This window comes from Miniopterus natalensis, chromosome 9 (assembly GCF_054644295.1).
Source record: "Miniopterus natalensis isolate mMinNat1 chromosome 9, mMinNat1.hap1, whole genome shotgun sequence".
Classification (NCBI taxonomy): Eukaryota; Metazoa; Chordata; class Mammalia; order Chiroptera; family Miniopteridae; genus Miniopterus; species Miniopterus natalensis.
This window is the reverse complement of record NC_142089.1, coordinates 41226279-41244980: the sequence shown is the minus strand read 5'-3', so window position 1 is coordinate 41244980 and position 18702 is coordinate 41226279. Positions and strand designations below refer to the sequence as shown.

General features: G+C 38.1%; 1 protein-coding gene across 1 annotated transcript in view; it reads right to left on the bottom strand.

Moving 5' to 3' along the window:
* IL12RB2 (interleukin 12 receptor subunit beta 2) overlaps positions 1–18467 on the bottom strand; it is a 60201-nt gene extending 41734 nt beyond the window's left edge. The window contains exons 1-6 of the mRNA XM_016208136.2: positions 18368–18467; positions 16545–16832; positions 10466–10580; positions 9113–9297; positions 7516–7658; positions 6874–7024 (exon numbers count right to left, since the gene is read on the bottom strand). Of these exons, the coding sequence (XP_016063622.2) occupies positions 6874–7024; positions 7516–7658; positions 9113–9297; positions 10466–10580; positions 16545–16832; positions 18368–18443 (958 nt within the window). The 5' untranslated portion in view covers positions 18444–18467. The remainder of the gene's footprint in view (positions 1–6873; positions 7025–7515; positions 7659–9112; positions 9298–10465; positions 10581–16544; positions 16833–18367) is intronic.
* Between the last annotated feature and the right edge of the window lie 235 nt (positions 18468–18702).

Genomic DNA, 18702 nt, shown 5'->3' with positions numbered 1-18702 from the left:
GGTAGTATTTACCCCTATAGTGAGGACTTAGCAGTTAGAAATACATACATAAGACATCTCCAAAAACTCAATCCTTTAGGATATGAAGAGTGACCCAGGAATCAAGCTAGAACTTTTTTTTTCTAGACCAGATTTGAAAAAGGAAAAACGCACAGGCAACAAAAGGAATGGGAACCTGACATCTATTAACCACTAACTATGTGCCAGGTAATATTTGGACATTTTATATGCATTACTTCACTTAGTCCTCACACATTGCAGGAGGTGCCTGGGATTACATCGATTTTACAGCCAACAAAGGTTAAATGATTTACAAAAGGCATACAGCTGGTAAATGGCAAAACTGAGAGCTGAGCTAGGTCCCCAAAGGCCCTGCTCTTCCATCACAGTTCATTATGTGGAACAAAGATCTGAACAATTCGCAAACCAGGTAATCCCGCCATTGACACATAATCAGGATATGGAAATATGGGTGTGCTCAGTGTCGAAGCCAGTTGACTTATTCCAAAGAGCTAATTGTCTTCAGTTAGCTACATATTGGTAAGAAACTTAAAGGGAACACTCATTGCTTCATTAAAGATCTACAACTTACCATATTATTACAGAGCTAAAATTTGAATTCTAGAATCATAGTTTCTTCAAAGGAGAAATTGCAACTGAAACTGAAAAATTAATGGTGGCTACCTGCAGTGTAAGCCGCTAGGGGAGAGAAACATTAGTTGAATCTGTATGAGTTTCAAAGTGTAGAATTTTCATGACCAGGGGTGTCAAACCACTGCTGCTTAACACAATGTAAGGGCTAATATTAAAGAGAATCTTTGATAGTCAACTGTCACAAAATCATTTAAAGTTCTAACCACAGTGTTATCTAGCACAAGACAGATGAAACTATTATAGGCAGGTGAGAAAAAGAAAGTCAAAGACCCATATATCAAAGTGATTACAAAACAAATGGGTACAATTGATTAAATATACAAATATTGAGAAATGGAAGTCAGCTCTCCTGAGATGAAACTAACTCCTATGTAAAGGGAAATACAGTAGGGATAACTAGAGTCACCAATATTTAAAAAAAAAAGGAAAAGGGATTCTAAATTAAGCAAGAGATTGGCCTAAATGACTTAAACGATCTTGAGGGTTCTTTCAACTCTAAAATCCCAAAATCCTGGGATTCTATGAAACTGTATGTGTGGCAAACAAATCAGAGTGAAGCCATGTGTTGCTTTTCAGATTAGCATCCACATCTGAAGCCAAGGTAGTGCAGGGCTGTGGACAAGAGCAACTGAATTGGATAGAAAGCTATCCCTCCACAGAGGTTTTAGCAGGCAATGAAGAGAAGAATAAAGATCCCCAAGAACAGTGAAATTGGAGAATTTAACAAAAAGTAAATATGGAAAAGGTGTATCTCCAGTGGTTCAGGTAAAATTTTTTGGTTCAAGTCATGCTCTAAGCAGAGCAAGAGAGAGAGAGGTCATTCACTGACTTAGTTCCTTGATGTCCACTCTTTAGTCTGTGATATATTTGTCTAAAATCTAGTTTCAAACAATTCAATTCAAATAGGTCTTACAAACACCTACGTGATGAAACAAGTTCTCAGTGGTCGGTTTTTGCCTTCAGCTGTTATCATCTGTTGTGCTTCCTTGAGAAGACCTAAATAGACTTCCATTTCCCCCCTTTGATTGATGACTTTTAACACTTGGTTTTGGCTCTTTTCACCTCTTTCTGTCACTATTCTTGATGCCCTATCATCCACATAGGTGTACTTTCTCAAAGGCTGTACTTTCAGTCTCTCCACCTACTCACACTCAATGATCTGTTTCTCTCAACTGATGCCTTTGCCTCACACTTTGCTGAGCAAAAGGAAGCAACCAGGCAGGAATTCCTCCATCTTTCCACCATGACAGCTTTCAAGCTTCATCACCCTAACCCTGACACAGCACCCCACTGATTTTACTTTGGATGAAGCACCTCTACTTTCATCAAAGTTCAATCCATTAACCTGAGTTCTGAATCCCATCCTCTCTTGCTTTATCAAGAACCTCTCTCCCACTTTTCTTGTATTTAACTTCTCTCTCTCTGCTAGGCCCTTATCATTGCCTTATAAATATACTGTATCAGTGATTTTCAACCGATGTGCCACAAGAATTTTTAAAACATCCAATACCTGACTATTTAGTCAGGAACACTGACCTCTTTTCCCTTAGATTGTCAAATAAAAAAATGATGACAGCCAACACAGTCTGGTGTGAATGAATCAAAATTATTCTTATTTTTTTTGTCAGAACAGCAAAAAATATATTTTTTGGTGTGCTGCATAATTTTAGTAATTAATTTATGTGTGCCATGAGATGAAAAAGGTTGAAAATTGCTGTACTATATAATATCTCTGATCCTAAAAACAAAAACAAAGAGACAAAGCATTTCCTAATACCATATCCTGTTCTAGCTACTGCCTTGCATTTGTGTTCCCCTTCACAGAGCTTTTTGAAAAGTTGTGAACTGTCATTCACCTCCCACTCACTTGCATCCCATTCCAACTGAGGTTTTGTGCCCATCACTCTATTGGTTGGCAATAAACTCTGTGCTGCCAAATCTGACGTTCACTTCTCTGTTCTTATGTCATTGGACTTCTCAGCAACATTTGACATATTTGAGAACTCCTTCTTTGTTTTTTTGAGAAACATAATCTTTTAATATGAAGAATGAGCTCCTTTCTTCATAGAAACAGAGATGTTTCATCCATAATAAAATCAATGGAGGCATTGTGTTAGAGTGCTGTGGAGTATTGATAGAAAAAAAGTAAGTTGTAAAAGAATACATATAGAATATAATTTTGATTAAGTTAAAAAAAAATAAGAAAAACTAATAATTGTTTAAAAATATATACATTTTAGAAGGCTATGAGAACAGTATGAGGATGATAAAAACATACAATTCAGGATAGTGATTACTTCTGGAAAGGTATAACGGGTAAGAATATATTGGTAATTTCATAGTATTTAAGTAGAACAGTGAGTTCCTAAGTGTTCATAGTGTTCATTTTGTTGTTATGCTTTTTCATGAGAAAGTAGCTTAATCTAGGGCAATCACAGTTGGCCATGGGAGTAACGAACAGATTTTGAACATGCTCAGGAAAACAAGTCAATTGGTGATATGGGGAAGTGAGAGAAGAGGGAAATTTAAGAATAATTTCTCAATTTTTGACTTGAGTATCTAAGAAGATGGCGTGTCATTTATTGAGATAGAAAATAATGTAACAAAAGTATTTTTGAAACAGTTTGTTTTGGAGAAGAATTAAGGTTTTGTTTAGGTTATGTGAGGTTTAGGATGTCTGTTGACATCTAAGTGAAGATATAAAATAGGTGCTAGAAACATAAACCTGAAGTTCTGGACAGGGTCCAGACTACAACTATATATTATATTATATCTATCTATCTATCTATCTATCTATCTATCTATCTATCTATCTATCTATCTATCTATCTATCATCTATCATCTATCATCTATCATCTATCATCTATCTCTCTATTCTGTTTTAGAGCCCTGAGACTGAATGAGGTCACCTGAGAAAAGAAGGGGCCCAGTGTAAAGCCATAGGGATTGAGATTGAGAAGAGAAAGATGGCCATCAAAAGAGACCAAGACTTGTCTGATAAAGTAGAATAAAAAACAGGAATGTGAGGTTTCACAGAATTCAAGAGAATCAAGTACTTCAAAGCGGAAATAACTCCCTTCCCCGACTACAATGACCTTGGAGGCCCTATGTTTCAGATAGAGGAAAACCATAAGATTCCCTTTGGACTCTGCATTTCTTCTCATGCCCTCTCCTCCAGGAATCTTTCCCTGATGTTCCAAGATACACCCTTGAATCTGAGGATCTGACTAGTTATCATTGTATCTCAGCACCTGATGTAGTTCCTGATACACGTACATTCCCCACAGACCATCCAGAGAAGCATATATTTTTCATTGGTTTCTGTTTGGAGGGGGCTTCATGGAAAACATTTCTTTCTATTGGGGTGATCACCATCTTGTAAAATAATTGAGCTTAGGCATTTATTTCTTCCATGGTACATGTTGGGCTTAAAGGAGGTCAAAAGAAGAGAAGAGGGTAGGGACTGGCTTTGGACCTCAAATAAAACACTTCCTTTCTAATGAAAATGTTTGCATGTAAGTCTCTTTAGAAGGGTTAAGAGGCTTTCATTCTCATTTCCTCAAGCCTCAAGCAAAAAGGCATAAGTATGATACTTTCAAGTTTCGCTAGTTTCGGAGTCAGCAAACTATAGCCCTTGGGCCAGATCTGGCACAGTCCCTGTTTTGGTACAGCCTGTGAATAATAATGGTTTTTACATTTTTAAATAGTTGAAAACAAATCAAAAGAAGAATCATTTTAAGTGACACGTGAAATTATATAAAATACAAATTTCAGCGTCCATAAATAAAGCTTTAATGGAACACAGCTTTGGCTAAGTATTTATACATTGTCAATGGCTGTTTGCCCGCTACAGTAGCAAATTTTAATAATTGAGACAGACTGTATGGTCCACAAAGCCAGAAATGTTTACCATCTGGACCTTTTACAGAAAATGTTTGCTGACCTCTAAGCTAGACTGTTAATGAAATTCTTGCTAACCAAGACGGTAAAATGACCTTTAGTGTTTAATTGTTCACACCTAACTGATTTTAACAATATTTTAAAATTACAAATGAATGAAGGAATTGCCTAGCTTCTGAATGTGAAGAGAGGTGGCTGCTGCCGGTAACCCTGCATTTTCTCTCTCTTTGGGGCTGTCTCACTAATCACCCACATCATCACCATGATAGGGAAGGGCTCCTCCTTTACCACTCTGGCACAAGTATGAGAATGTAACTTCCTTTATTAAGTGTCCACAGTAGAGTTTAGCAAGGCCAAAACTTGAAAATAAGACTTTAAAAACTGGTGAATGAACAGATAGAAACACCAAATTGATAATATAGTTCCAAGGAATGTCTCATTCATCTTAGTTTTGGAGTCTCTTCCCGGGTGTTCTGAGTAGTGAGGGGTCACCTTCTCCCAACATCTGAGCATATTCTCAGGCATGTATGGACACCACACAGCCCAAATTCAAGAGGGTGTTTTCCCATTAGAAGGAAAATATGGTTGCTCAATTCCCAGTATCGAGCCTGCCTTTGATGTATACTGATTGTGGAACTGTCTTAAACACAGAAAGTGGTTTCTTTCCTCCTACCCCTTACTTAGTGGCCATTTAAAAAGTGTTTTTCATGGAGGACGATTACTGGAGTTAAACTAGATGACCCAGGAAAAGGCCATATGAGGTAAATAACGGTCCATTTCCTGTTGACATGATATAAATAACTGTGCCCAATCCACCAGGAGACAACATTTAGCTCTCAGTTTTGGTAGCAAAGGATCATTCATTTTTAGAGTAACTAAAAATAAACGCTTACTAGTAATATTTTTAAATGCCAAGTTACATATGAGTATATATTTAAAGGGTTAAAAGGAAGACGTGTTAAAAAAATTTCACACCTTTTAGGTTTACATCAGTTGGTGTTTCATAAAGAAACTGATGACAGAAATAGTGGTAAGAGGTGAAAACCATGCAGCTTAGAGTAAGAGAAAAGAGACCTTACAACATCCCACAGAAAGATCAAACACCAAAAAGGGAGATTTAGACAAAAGGAAGCCAACAGAGCTTGGTAACGGTGGTATATCTCAGAGTATGGGTTTCTCTCTTTATGAATGCCTGCAACTACTCTGAAAGAGCCAGCTGTCTTCTTTCAACTCAAAATCATCCACGAGTTCTTAACCATAAGTTGCGGCACTCATTGTTATGATGGTAGTTTATTTTATAGAATATGAGAAAGTTATTCTCCTACTTTGAAGGGTTTTTAATTCAACAGATAAACACTTAAAAAGAAAAGAAAACCCCTTTCATACATCTCTAAACAAGTCATTATCAAAGTGAGTAAGTGACAAGAATTCACAAGACCAGAGTTTCCTTTCTTTATCGTTTAGCCTAATGTGATATAACAAATATTTCCCAGCCTACTTACTGCCTTGAACTTATAAAATATGACCCATTTTTAAGAATTTTATCTGTACTATGTATAAGTAAAATAAAATCCATGAAGGCTTTTTAAAAATACATTATTTTTGCCTGGCCAGTGTGGCTCAGTGATTGAGCATGGACCCATGAACCAAGAGGTCACTGGTTCGATTCCCTGTCAGGGCACATGCCAGGGTTTCAGGCTTGATCCCTGGTAGGGGGCGTGTAGGAGGAAACTGATCATCACTCTCTCTCATCACTGATGTTTCTATTTCTCTTTCTCTCTCTCTGAAATCAATTAAAAAATATATATTTTAAAAAAAGTTATGTCTCCAGAATCTTCCTTCTTTCAAGCTTTTAGTGGCTCACAAGCTTTTAGAGCCAAATTAATTTTCATAGAATCCAAAAGGTAAAATGTATCAAGGTCTAACTATGAAAGAATGAAATTAATTACTGGTTTAGCTTTGTGACAGAGAATTACTGAGATAGTAAATGCAATAGAAATAGTAAGTGCAATAGAAATAAGACTTATAACCAAACATTGCTGAGGCATAAACTTGTAACCAACATGAACAACATGTGCCAAACAGTAAGATTTACCTAATGTTAAACATTTCCTAGTAATATAAACATATCTCTCTGACAGTTTCAGAACTTAAGTTCATGTGAAAATTAACTTGTTAATTAATGCATTCATACTTTTTGATTCAGTATTAGTACTTTAGAGATTCTGTTTCAAGGAAATCATTGCATTTTCCTCTTTCCCTCCTTTCTTTCTTCCCCTTCTCTCCCATCCTGCTTTTTTTTTTTTTTAAACACATACCTTCTTCTGGTGTTTGCATTCTCAATGATTCACTCCAATTACTCCAACTACCTTTATAAAGATGTAGCTTAGAGGAAACCTGAAATTCATATTCTGTAAATGGTTTCAGATCCAACAAATCATGTCTTCCTTTGGCATTTGTAGTATTAACCTTCAATCAGAGAAGATATTTAAAGGTGAGTATTAATACTACATTAATTTAAAGAATTTTAACATAAGGTAAAGAACTAGACCAGATAACCCTTTTTATTTTTTCAGATCGGTCATTCAATGAAAAGAAATATTAATGGCTGGGTTACTGAATGATGATTAATCTGAAATAATAGCGTCTCAAAAAAACAAAAACAAAAAACTCCTGAGATTAAGAAATTATCTGTATGAGTTCCAAGGAGGATCCTAAAACTAGCTGGAAAAGGAGTACAGGTTGAAAACTACAAATTTTCAAAAAGGCCTTTGAGAAGTTTCTACATTAGAGGGTTTTTTTATTTATTTGGTCACAATTAGAATGTGATGCATATTTTAACACTTCTATAGACGACATAGAACTGGTTTCAAACAGAAACTTTTAATTATATAAGATTATTTACCAGCTATATGTAAAACTGACCCTTTGTCATTATAAAACATTCTAAAGACCATTACCATATTCCAGGACCTGCTGTTACTGGGCCGATATCTGAGTCGATTAAGCAGCACCATCCCCTCATCTCTCCACTGAAGAATGCATCTGCTCACAGAATCATTTACAAATTGGATTCCGATGTCCCACGGAGGAAGAGGCTTCACTGGTAACCAGGATAAACAAAAAAGTGTTATTCAGGCTCCACAACTGAAAATTGTCTTATATTTTGACGTGAGCTATAAAGAATTGAACAAAATTAATCTCTAAGATGCATGACCACCAAATTTGGTGAAATAAGAGAGAAGTCCCTGGCTTTTAGAAAAAAAAAGTTTGATTCCCTTCTAAATCATTAAAATAATTCCTTTGCTATGCCGAAGTGGCTCAGCAGTTGACCTATGATCCAGGAGATCGCAGTTGGATTCCCTGTCAGGGCACAGGCCTGGGTTCCGGGTTCAATCCCCAATAGGGGGCGTGCAGGAGACAGCTGATCAATGACTCATCACTGATGTTTCTCTCTCTCTCTCTCTCCCTCTCCCTTCCTCTTTCTGAAATCAATAGACATATTTAAAAAGTAATAATAATAATTCCTCTCAATCTACCCTCATTTTTACCAAATAAACTACCACCAACATTAATGACAGTCTTGATTCCATTTAATCCAGTGATTTAAAGAAAACCGATGTGCCAAATCCTAGAGTTCCAATGGCTGAGAAGGCAGAGGTGGCTAGTGGTGATCGCCTCAGGAGAAGAAATGTTGGTAGAAAAGTCACAAGAAGGAGACATAGGAACAGGGGAACAGAAGAAAAGAATAAGAGGGAAGAAAGTGGCTTAGAGATGTCTGTGTAAAGAGATAGAAGGTAGGATGGGAAGAAGTGTGATAGGAAAATGCATAGTAAATGCCTATGTTCAGACTTATAGTCAGCAGTGTGTATGCAGAGAGGCACAGTGGAAAGAGAGAAGAGAAACACATAGTGTGAGGCTGGGACTTCAGGCAGGCCAGAAACCAGTCCTACCTGGGATGGGCAGAATTTGAGAATGGTCTTTGATTCAGCTGGGCCGATTATATTTGCTCAGAAATGTGCTGGGACTGGCTCATTCCAGCAACCAAGCTGAGAGGAGTGGAGGTAAATATTTGCAGGGCTAGGTGCATTTAAACCTTGATACATTTTATTTATAGTTTGCACTCGCTGCTCTAGTGCAGCAGGTAGCCCAAACATGTAGCCTAACTCAGAACAGTGGAGTAGCCACAGGGTCAAAATGATACCTCTACCAAGACAGGCCTACACTGAGCTTCTTGAATAACCTCACAGGACCCTCTCTCACTCAGATGGTGTTTAGTGGCAGCGGGTGCCTTCAAAGAGTTTGAAGCCAGGGGCTCCTATTTGTCCAATATAGAGAATGATGTTGAATTTTGTACAACCATGTCCATATAGCTCTAGGATGATGCACCTGTTTACTTACATCATAATAATGTTTTTCCTCTGACTATGCCTATTGGTCACTTTCCATCAACTGCTGCCTCTTTTGAAACAATCACATAGAGAACATTAGAGTGATTTTAAAAATAATGTTCATGTGCCAACGTATGACACCTACAAAAAGTGAAATAAAATGTACCTATGTCCAAGAATGTGAATGTGAATGGAAATGAAGAAGCACTTCCAAGACTATTGATAGCAGTAACCTTGGCTGTGTAACTGGATTCAGGTGATTCAGGGTTTAGGTTGATTCCAAGGTCCAAATGGTCACAATAATAATCATTACATTGTTTCTGCCATGTTAAATTTTTTGGTCCATTTAACCTGTAAATAAAAGAGGATTGTGTTTAGCAGGATACATTATGTACTATCTTCTCCTTTTAATATTAAACAAATTTTAATATTAATATTAACAAAATTTTCAAATATTTAAAATTCTAGACATCTTTTTAAGGTCAGTCATTACTACAGGGAACACTATGGAAATATTTGTCTTCTATGGTCATAAATAGGACTACACTTCCCCCATCCCTTTTTTTGGCAGGACTGAGACTTTTTTTTGATGTTCAGAGAGATGAGTAACCATACCTACACTGCCTGAATTGCCCAAACCCTGTCTGACATCTTGGCTCCTTAGGTCAGATCTGAAGGATCCATGGTCGCCTTGGCATTTACTGCACAGAACTGCCAGCTCCTAGTACAAACCAGAACCCTGGGTCCCACTTCCTTTCCCCCATCTGCTGCTCGATCAGGTATAGAGCAACCCAATGAGACCCTTAGATGGGACTATGGAATCAACTGCAAGAAACAGAATCCCCCAGAATCTCTCTCTTTGTGGACTCTCAGGTCAGGTAAAGGTGCTTTGAAAAGAAACTCCTGCATTGACCCGGGGGGCACCAAGGAGTTGCAGGTTCGATTCCTGCCCAGGGCACATGCTTGGGTTGTAGGCTCCATCCCCAGTGGGGGGCGTGCAGGAGGCAGCTGATTGATGTTTCGCTCTCATATTAATGTTTCACTCTCATAGTGATGTTTCTTTCTCTCTCTTCCTTTCCCTTCCTCTCTAAAAATCAATTTTAAAAATCTTAAAAAAAGAAAGAAAGAAAAGAAAAGAAACTCTTCCCAGGTTGATGGAAAGCTCCCACAAGGAAGAGTCTATTTTATATATCATGACCACAAGAGTCTGCATCTGCAAAAAAGGAAAGGGATATGATGCAGCCAGTTTAACCCTCCTAGAGCAACATCCCCAGCATGGGCCCTGGGTGCCCTGAAGAGAACTCAGAGTTAGGCCTCAGACCCAAGGCATCAGTTCTCACACTTTAGAGGAATGAATCAGTTTTAATTGATGAACACTGGAATTGTTTTTTTAAAGCATCTAATGATCTAGAGATGTCTATAGCTTCTTCTTGCTGGTAAAACTAGAACTATCAGATATTTCTAAATGTGATCTTACAGAACACCCACAAAAAAGCTCCAAAAACAGTCTCTTACTCACTGTAAAGTATACTCAGTATATAGGTGGGTGTCTTGTCCTCTGTCCCAGGTGCAGGCCAAGGTCCCACGTTCTCCCTTTTGTGTACAAGATAAGTTTTGAGGCTGTTCTGGAGCAACTTCAAAAATAAAGAGCAAAATCATACATATTTTAAATGTCACACAAGTGCTAATTCAATCACATTGTTATTTGTCAACAAGATAACAATACTTTCTCTATATGTCCCATACCCAGACAAGCTGGTAGCTAGTTTAGATCCCATCAAGTTCAAATTTGCCTCTGAGGCATGCATTTCTTCTACTAACAAAAGCAATAATAGTGGCTACAGATCAAACACTTACTACATGCCAAGTCCTATGCTAAGTGTTTTATGTGTGGTTTTTCTCAATTAGACATCACAGTAGCTACATTATATACATACTATTATCCTCACTCTGTGGAAGAGGAAACTAAGACTTAGAGGTTAAGTATGTTGCCAAAGATTACAACACTATGAAGTGGCAGAAGCAGGGCTCCAGCCCAGGTGTGGCTGACTTAAGTCCAAGCCTTTCACCACCATATTCTACTATTCTCCCTGGCAGGTGCCTGCCCAGCGCTACCTCCATTACCCCGGCGATGATGGGTTTACCTTTCCAGAATAAAGCCCATTTAAATATTAGAAACCTTTAAAAATCAGGGGCTCTTTTTCTCCATTGACCTGAAATTTGCTGCCAAGACATTTCTACCCACTGGCCTTACTCATGTCCTTCTGGCGGGGTACCACCTAAATCTGATTTCTGCAACATCACTTGGGGCACTTTATGAACATTTATAAATTAATTATTTATTGAGTAGCTTCCATTGGCTAGGCACAGTGCTAGCTGCAGAAATACAGAAGTCTACAAGGCAGACATGGTCCCTTCTATCGTAAGGTGTGTATTTTTAAGTGAAGCCATTATATAGTCAAAGACAGAATTCAAAGCTAGAAGTTTCTCAGATGTAACAGTCATCATATTCTATCCTCATGCTGAGACTCACATGTAGATAGATGTTTCCCTTTGGATGAGACAAAACAAGTATATCACTAAAGCCCTCTGTAATTGACAGAATAAATTTTTTTTGGTCCTTAACACACACCATAGAGCAGGCACAGTAACTGCCAACTGTGTAACCTTGGCCAAGTTAACTCCTCAGAGCTTCAGTTTCTTTATCTATAAAATGGATATAATAATATATAGCTCATATAGTTTTGTTTAATGGAATAATACTCTTTTCCTAGAGTAATAGACTCTTCCTTGTATGCACATATATTATATACACATATACATATGTACATTTATATATTCACTTTATACATCTATATACACTAATTCTAATTCCAACTGAGGCATGTAGAATACTAGGCTAACTTTTCATTTTATGTACAACTTTTTGTTTATTTTGAAGTTAGTTTTCGTTTTCCATTTGTTTAATGTTTATTATTATTTAGTTCCAAACTCTCAAGCCAATTAACTGAGTCACTGTTAAAGATATTCAGATGCACTGAGAATTCTACCAGTTTCATCTGCTTGAAGACCTCTTTCCTGGAGCATATTGAACTTTTCAACACGACTGGTTTTCCTCTACACCTGGTACACAGCTATTATTCTGGGACTGCCAATCTTTGGTGTCCTGGAAATTCTCCCTTTTCCTGTGTTGGAGCTCCTGTGCCTTAGAACCAATGCTTTCTTCTTTCTTGACTTAGTTACATATGTTGGTGGAGTATATCTTACTGCAGTTACCTGGGAAACGGTGCAGAGGAGGAAATATTTTTAGCACAGCTTAAATGTCTTTATTCTATCCTCACACTTGACTGATACTTTGGCTGAGTATAAAATTACAGGTTGAAAAGCATCTTCAGTCAGGATTCTTGAGGCCATGCTCTGTTGTCTTCTACATTCTAGGTTGCTGTTGAGAAGCCCAACATTCTGATTTTTGAGTCACTGTAATAGTCCATTTTTTCTCTTCAGAAGATTGTAGGCTTTTCTTTGTCCCCACTATTCTGAATTTTCACAAAGGTGTGCTTAATGAGGGCCTACTTTCTTGGGCTCTTATGGATTCTCAAAGAGTTCTTACATTCTGCAAACTTTTGTCCTTTAGTTTGGGAAGCATTCTTGATTTCTTTGAGATTCTCTCCTTGATGTTTTTCTTCTTCCTATAAATCCTTAGTTTTCATAGACTGGACTTTCCCCTAATTTTATATTTTATCCTCTATATTTTAAAACTCTTGGTCTCTTTGCTCTAGTATGAGGGAAAAACTTCCTCAGTTTATATATCTACCCTCCTATTGAGTTTTTCATTCCTGCTTATTTGGGTTGGGGGCATATTTTCTACTCTCAAAATATTTTCTTTTCATAGCATCCTATTTTTAGCCCCACTTCATCAATTTCTGAGTCTTTCTGGGGTAGGAGCTTCCACATGAAATCAGCCTGCATCTTGACTTTTCCCACTGCCAGCTTTAGGCCAAACCCGTTTTCACTGGTCCATCTGCTTTTCAGCTTCCAAATGTTGTTAATGTATTCCTCCTCCCATTTTTTTTTTTTTTTTGGTCCTTTAGGGTTTGTGCCTCTAGAAAACCTTCTTTATTGCATCTTGGCTTTATTTCAGGGGAAATGAGAGTAAATGTGTTCAAACTACCACCTTTACCCTAACCCTTCATAGGGTCTTTTGATGGCCAAATGATATATAAAATACCTGGCACTTTTACATAATGAAAAAGTTACCCTAAGCAAAATAAGCCAATCAGAGAAAGACAAGTATCTCATGGTCTCACTCATATGTGAAATCTAATGGACAAAGTAAGCTGATGAACAAAATAGATCCAGAGACATAAAAGCATTGAACAGACTGATGAATCTCAGAGGGAAAGAGGGAGGAGGGGGCTGGAAGAGATTAAGCAAAGAACTTATATGTATATATGCATAACTCTTGGACACAGACAATAGTGCAGTGAAGACCTTGGGTCCTCAGCGATTGAGGGGGTAGTCAATGGGGGGAAAAGGGGGACATCTGTAATACTTTCAACAATAAAGGTAAATTTTTTAAAAAGTTAGTCTTCATCCTCACTTTTACTCTTAAAAGTTTGCAGAGACTCTAATTTTTAAAGAGCACAGCTTTAACCCACAAGTCATCTTTCTCAATGTGAGTTCCCTGGACCATGAAATCAAGGTGTCTACTTCAGCCCAGGACTTGGTTTTGGCAGAGACTGTCTGTCCCAGGGAAAACCAGACCTAATTCTCCTCAACATAAATATATAATAGCAGACGCCAAGGAAAGGGCAGAAATCAAAGCCTCTAAAGATGAAAATAGCTTATAATATAATAAACTGTTAGGAGTATTCTGATTGTTATTGTTTTTAAAAGCCCTTTTTATCATGGGCAATAAAAAGTCATAGAAAAAATAGCTTTCAGAAATAATCAATAGCCAAATACACATTGAAAACAACCAAGCAAAAATCCATTGTCTTTCATTTATTGCCTTGAATGTCTAAATAGTTGGTCGATCAAACCTAAGCGATTACGCTAAAGCACTGATTGCTTACTTACCACACAGTAGGGATGAGCTCTGGGTAGCAGAGCAGCACAAGCCAAAAAGGGGGCAAGGAAAAAAACGCCAAAAGCTGTTTACTTATTACCTGTTCTGAAGAACCAGCCAACTATACAGGCCCTCTCAGGATATGCAATGGCACTATGGACTGTCACTTATCACAAAAGAGAAAATGGCCTTACTCTCTCATTAGGTAAGATTAAACTTACAACACTGGGTGAAACCAACATTCATTGTGTCTTTTCTTGGAATGACTAGCCATATGCAGAAAAAGGTGTTGCTTCCAGTCAGTCCTTCATCTCAAAGGTGCTAAACTTGTTCAAAGAGCAGCCATTTCATGGTGTGGTTACAGCTTGAGAACGTTGCACAAGCAACATTCCAGCAGGCAGTACCACCCAACTGAGCTGCACTGTGACAGAGACTCCTCACCATCTCCCTAGATCTTCCGACGCTGCAAACTGTCACAAATGCATCTGCATACTCTGGATGGAAAAGTAAAAAATGAAGAGATGTTGCAGCACTCCAATTTATCTGAGCAAAGATAGGAAATGGAACAGAACGGCTAAGAACATCTGCAAGGATACTGACTTCCGAGGCTATTGATAGCCTTCTGAAAAATAAAGCAGCAACACTGTGGACTCCTGGAACTGACATCACAGGGCTGGGAATGTCTAATACAAATAGGTAACGATGGTCTGGTAAGATGGCAAATTACCTGGGTAAAAAATTCAGGTGTTCTGAGGACAAGGGAGGTAAGAACCATTGGTGCTTTTTAGAAAATTTTTCATTTTGTCTATAACCAATGCTGTGCTTTCTCTTAAGGAAAGCATTATCGGCTACCCCGCACACCGCACACATGAAGAAAAGAGTAAAACTGTACAGAAGTGCAATCTCAGCACTCGGGACCTATATACTTCTATGTGCCTAGTACTAGATTAAGCACTTTGCACACAAGGTGTCATCGAATCACTGAAACCCTCTTATGAGATAGGTGCTAGTATCTTCATAATGCAGATAGAGAAACTGAGGTTCAGAGAATTGAAATAGTCAAAGGGTACATTGCTGGTGGCAGGATTGGAATTCAAAGCCCATGCTCCTCTTATGACACCATAGGCTGTCACAGCTGAGAGTACATGACCCATAAGAGATGTGGACAGGAGACTGAGCTGAAAGAGGAGCACTGGACTTAGTTTATGTCTCTTTAACCCCCTGTGATTTGATTAGCCATTGTTTGGTATTCTGTTCAATGCTTCTGGTGACCCTCCAGGAAGACTGCCTGGTGCCAACCATACATATCCTTACAGGTCATAGAGAAGAGGTTCCATCTCTCCTGGAAAGAACCTCATTGAGCTCTATATCCCTGTCTTTATGAAAGGGACCCTGTCCTTGTATCTTGGTCAGACTGCTGCAGCAATTACTCCTGCTCTCTTCATACCTCTCACCTGCTACTCTGGGACTTTCCTGGAACCAAAGAGGCACAGAGCAGCATAGGACCTCTCAGGGCCCATGCATGCTCACTGGTTTGCCTGGCTGGGGCTTTAAAGCTGCAGGCTGTGGGTTGCAGGCTGCAAGCTGCAGGCAGGTGTTCTGCTGGCTCATCCTGTGCACTGTGGCTCATGCTGCAGATGCCAACTCTGACATCTTAGCTTTTATTCCCAGCAGCTGCCAGGAGGGACTAGCAATGTAAGCCAGCAGGATGGGGCAGTTGATGGCCTGTGGATGAACTCTGACCTACGGCAGACAGTTAAATTCTTCTCTCTTTCTCCTGTCATTGTATTTCCATATGTTCTTTCTGGGGATGTTCCTAGTGACCAAGCAACTGGATGTATTTTCTGTTGACTCTGTGACCAGCTCAGTAACTTAACCACTTTGTGTTTGCTTTGCTACTTCCCTGGTTCCCTCACTCTTACTTCCCTGGAGCAGTACAACTCTCCTCCCCCCAGGGAGTGTTAGCATGTCAGTTTTGCCCTAGGCAGTTTTCTGGAAAACCTAGGAAAAGATAAGTATAATGATAGTTTTCTTTTAACCTCTGCTAAGTATGATAATCAGTGGTCAGGAGTGTGGATGGAAGAACTGTTTTTTGTTCATTAAGAGAAAGGGGAGAAGTGCTCAGCCTTGGTAGTCAGCCTGGGCTGCATAAGTCAAAAGAGACACTCTTTCTTCTTTTTTAAGAAGTTGTAGCTTTAAACAAATTCTCACAAGTCAAGAAGGGAGGACGACTCAGCTGCAAAGATCCATTTTCCTGCCATTGTAGTCCATGGACAACAGGTAAATGGTGTTATTGGCCAAAAAGAGGAGGGAGGAGAGAGAGAGAGAATAAATAGAGGCTTACCAAATGAGACTCCAATTTTACAGCTTTCTGGACTTCTCACATTGAGGTGCTCACGATGCTATCAAGATAAAATATATCCATGTGGTGGGAAAAGAAAGGTCCCTGTCTTACATTAGGATTTCTGCTTCACACATGACAAACACCAAAAGATCACCCATTTTTAGGAATTCAGAATGGAATGCTCACCACCAACTGAGATCTCTGCCCCACATATTCGGATCTCCTCACTACTGCTACAGGTCAATTTGCAGACAAACAGTGTTGTACCCAGAGGCAGACCTGAGACCTGAGTACTGAGGGAGTGATCATCCTGTAGCTTGATTCTTCTGTCAGACTTGTAGAGGATTAACCTATTAAAGCTGGAATACTGAGAGCAGCCTTGCTTGGGCTTCAAAGAGCATGAGATATTGACAGCTGATCCAAGTGAGATGACATGGGAAGGTTTCACGGTCACATCTCCTCTTTTGCACACATCTGCAGTGAGACACAAACACAACACTCACTTGGCATATAAGAAACCCATTTCAAAATGGAGAGTTTGTATAATTCCCAAAAAGCAGGGTAAAATGAACCCCATCAAATCATGGAAATAGAAATAACCTCTGCTGCCCTGGCTGTATTGGTGATGCACAATGAGAACAGAAGGCAACCCTATTAAAGTCTAACTGAATTAAAAGATGCATTCCTCTCAAAACAGTAATACTATAATCAGAACTATAAATAGGAAAGTGGTGAGAAAACAGGGTTGCAAGAACATTCAAGAACACAGTTCCAGGAAAAACCAGTCTCTCTGTATGTAAATTATTCACCAGACTACTAAAAAGTACTTCCCAGAATAAATCACATTTGTTTCCATCCCCATTTATGATTTATAATGCTTACTTCAATACTCATACCAAAGAGGAAAAAAGACACAATTTCAAAAGGCTATTGCAAACTTTAGGGGGAGATTTGGGAATGGTTCCCTCTTTATACCACTATATTAGTGGTATAAAGTATGTGTAGTCTATAACATTATTTTATAACAGAAAATATTCAGGAGGGCTGGTGTGTTTGCAGTTGGCAACAAGGATGGAAATTAAGTCTTACCATGTCATATTTTCATATTCCTCCAAGATGTAAGGCCCTGGGCTCCATGAAACACTACCCAATATAGCTAATATGAAATTATATGAATGTATTGTTTTTAAAACGAGTTCTCCATACTACTTACAAGATGTCAGGTACCACATTAAACTCTTATTTAAAAGAGAGGTCATTCTTACTACTGAAGTTTTTGTATAAATAAATATGACAACTATTCAGAATTAACAGTTTTTGGTGGTACTTAGTAATTGCCAATGAAAGAACCTCAGAATTATAGATTCACCCTGAATTTTTAGATGTGATATAAAATCTTCACTGAAAGTTTTTTTGGGGGAGAGGAGTAATAATTGTAAGATTGCTTGCAACTATCATAAATAGGAATTGATTTTGTAAAAGTTACTTAAATCAAATAAAGTACTGAATATTCACTTAAAATAAAACATTCTCACTTCTATTTTCAGAACTAAAACTAAGTCTCTTTCTCTTATCTTACTTATGTTTGTTTTCTGCCTGTTTGATCTTCTTTGATCCTAGTGGGCCAGATAGTAAAAAATAAGCTCCCAATAGAAAAAAAATAAAGAAAATGTCAGCCATCATGCTTTAAAAATAGCTTAATTTACCCATGAATACCCTCTGTTAAAATACATTTTAATGTAAAATATTCGTTCATGATGCTGAGCTTGGCTACCTAGCCATTTTCTTAAGAGGAAATGATGTCATTGAACTCTTATTTTAATCATTAGTATAAATTAAATAAAATGCATATTAGTTACATACATGGAACCAGAGTATCCACTTATATGACAGAAGATTGACTACAAAAGACCAACTACCAGAACATTTACCACAAATGCATATTTTATCTGTAACTGAGAATTTAAACCACAAATCCTTCCACAGATTAGATTACAGAAATATCTTACCTATTTTTGCTTTAACCAACAGCCACATGATGACAAAAATAAGTGCCAAATAGCATGCTCTAACTGTGAGTGCCATGAACTGTCACCTCTGGAATACACCTCTATATATTTCCTTGTAAAAGAAGACAGATTCATTCATGTTAAACAAACTCAGAAAAATACCAGAACCACCATCATTCAGAAGGGCTTAAAACGCCCCTTAAATTTTCTCCATATTGTAAAGATTTTGTTTGTTATTTTTAAATAATGAAGTGTCTCTTTAAAACTAGTACATTGAAAAATCTTAGCCATCTCTAATTTCCATGTCACTGAAGCTTCTTGGGGTCAGCAAAGGG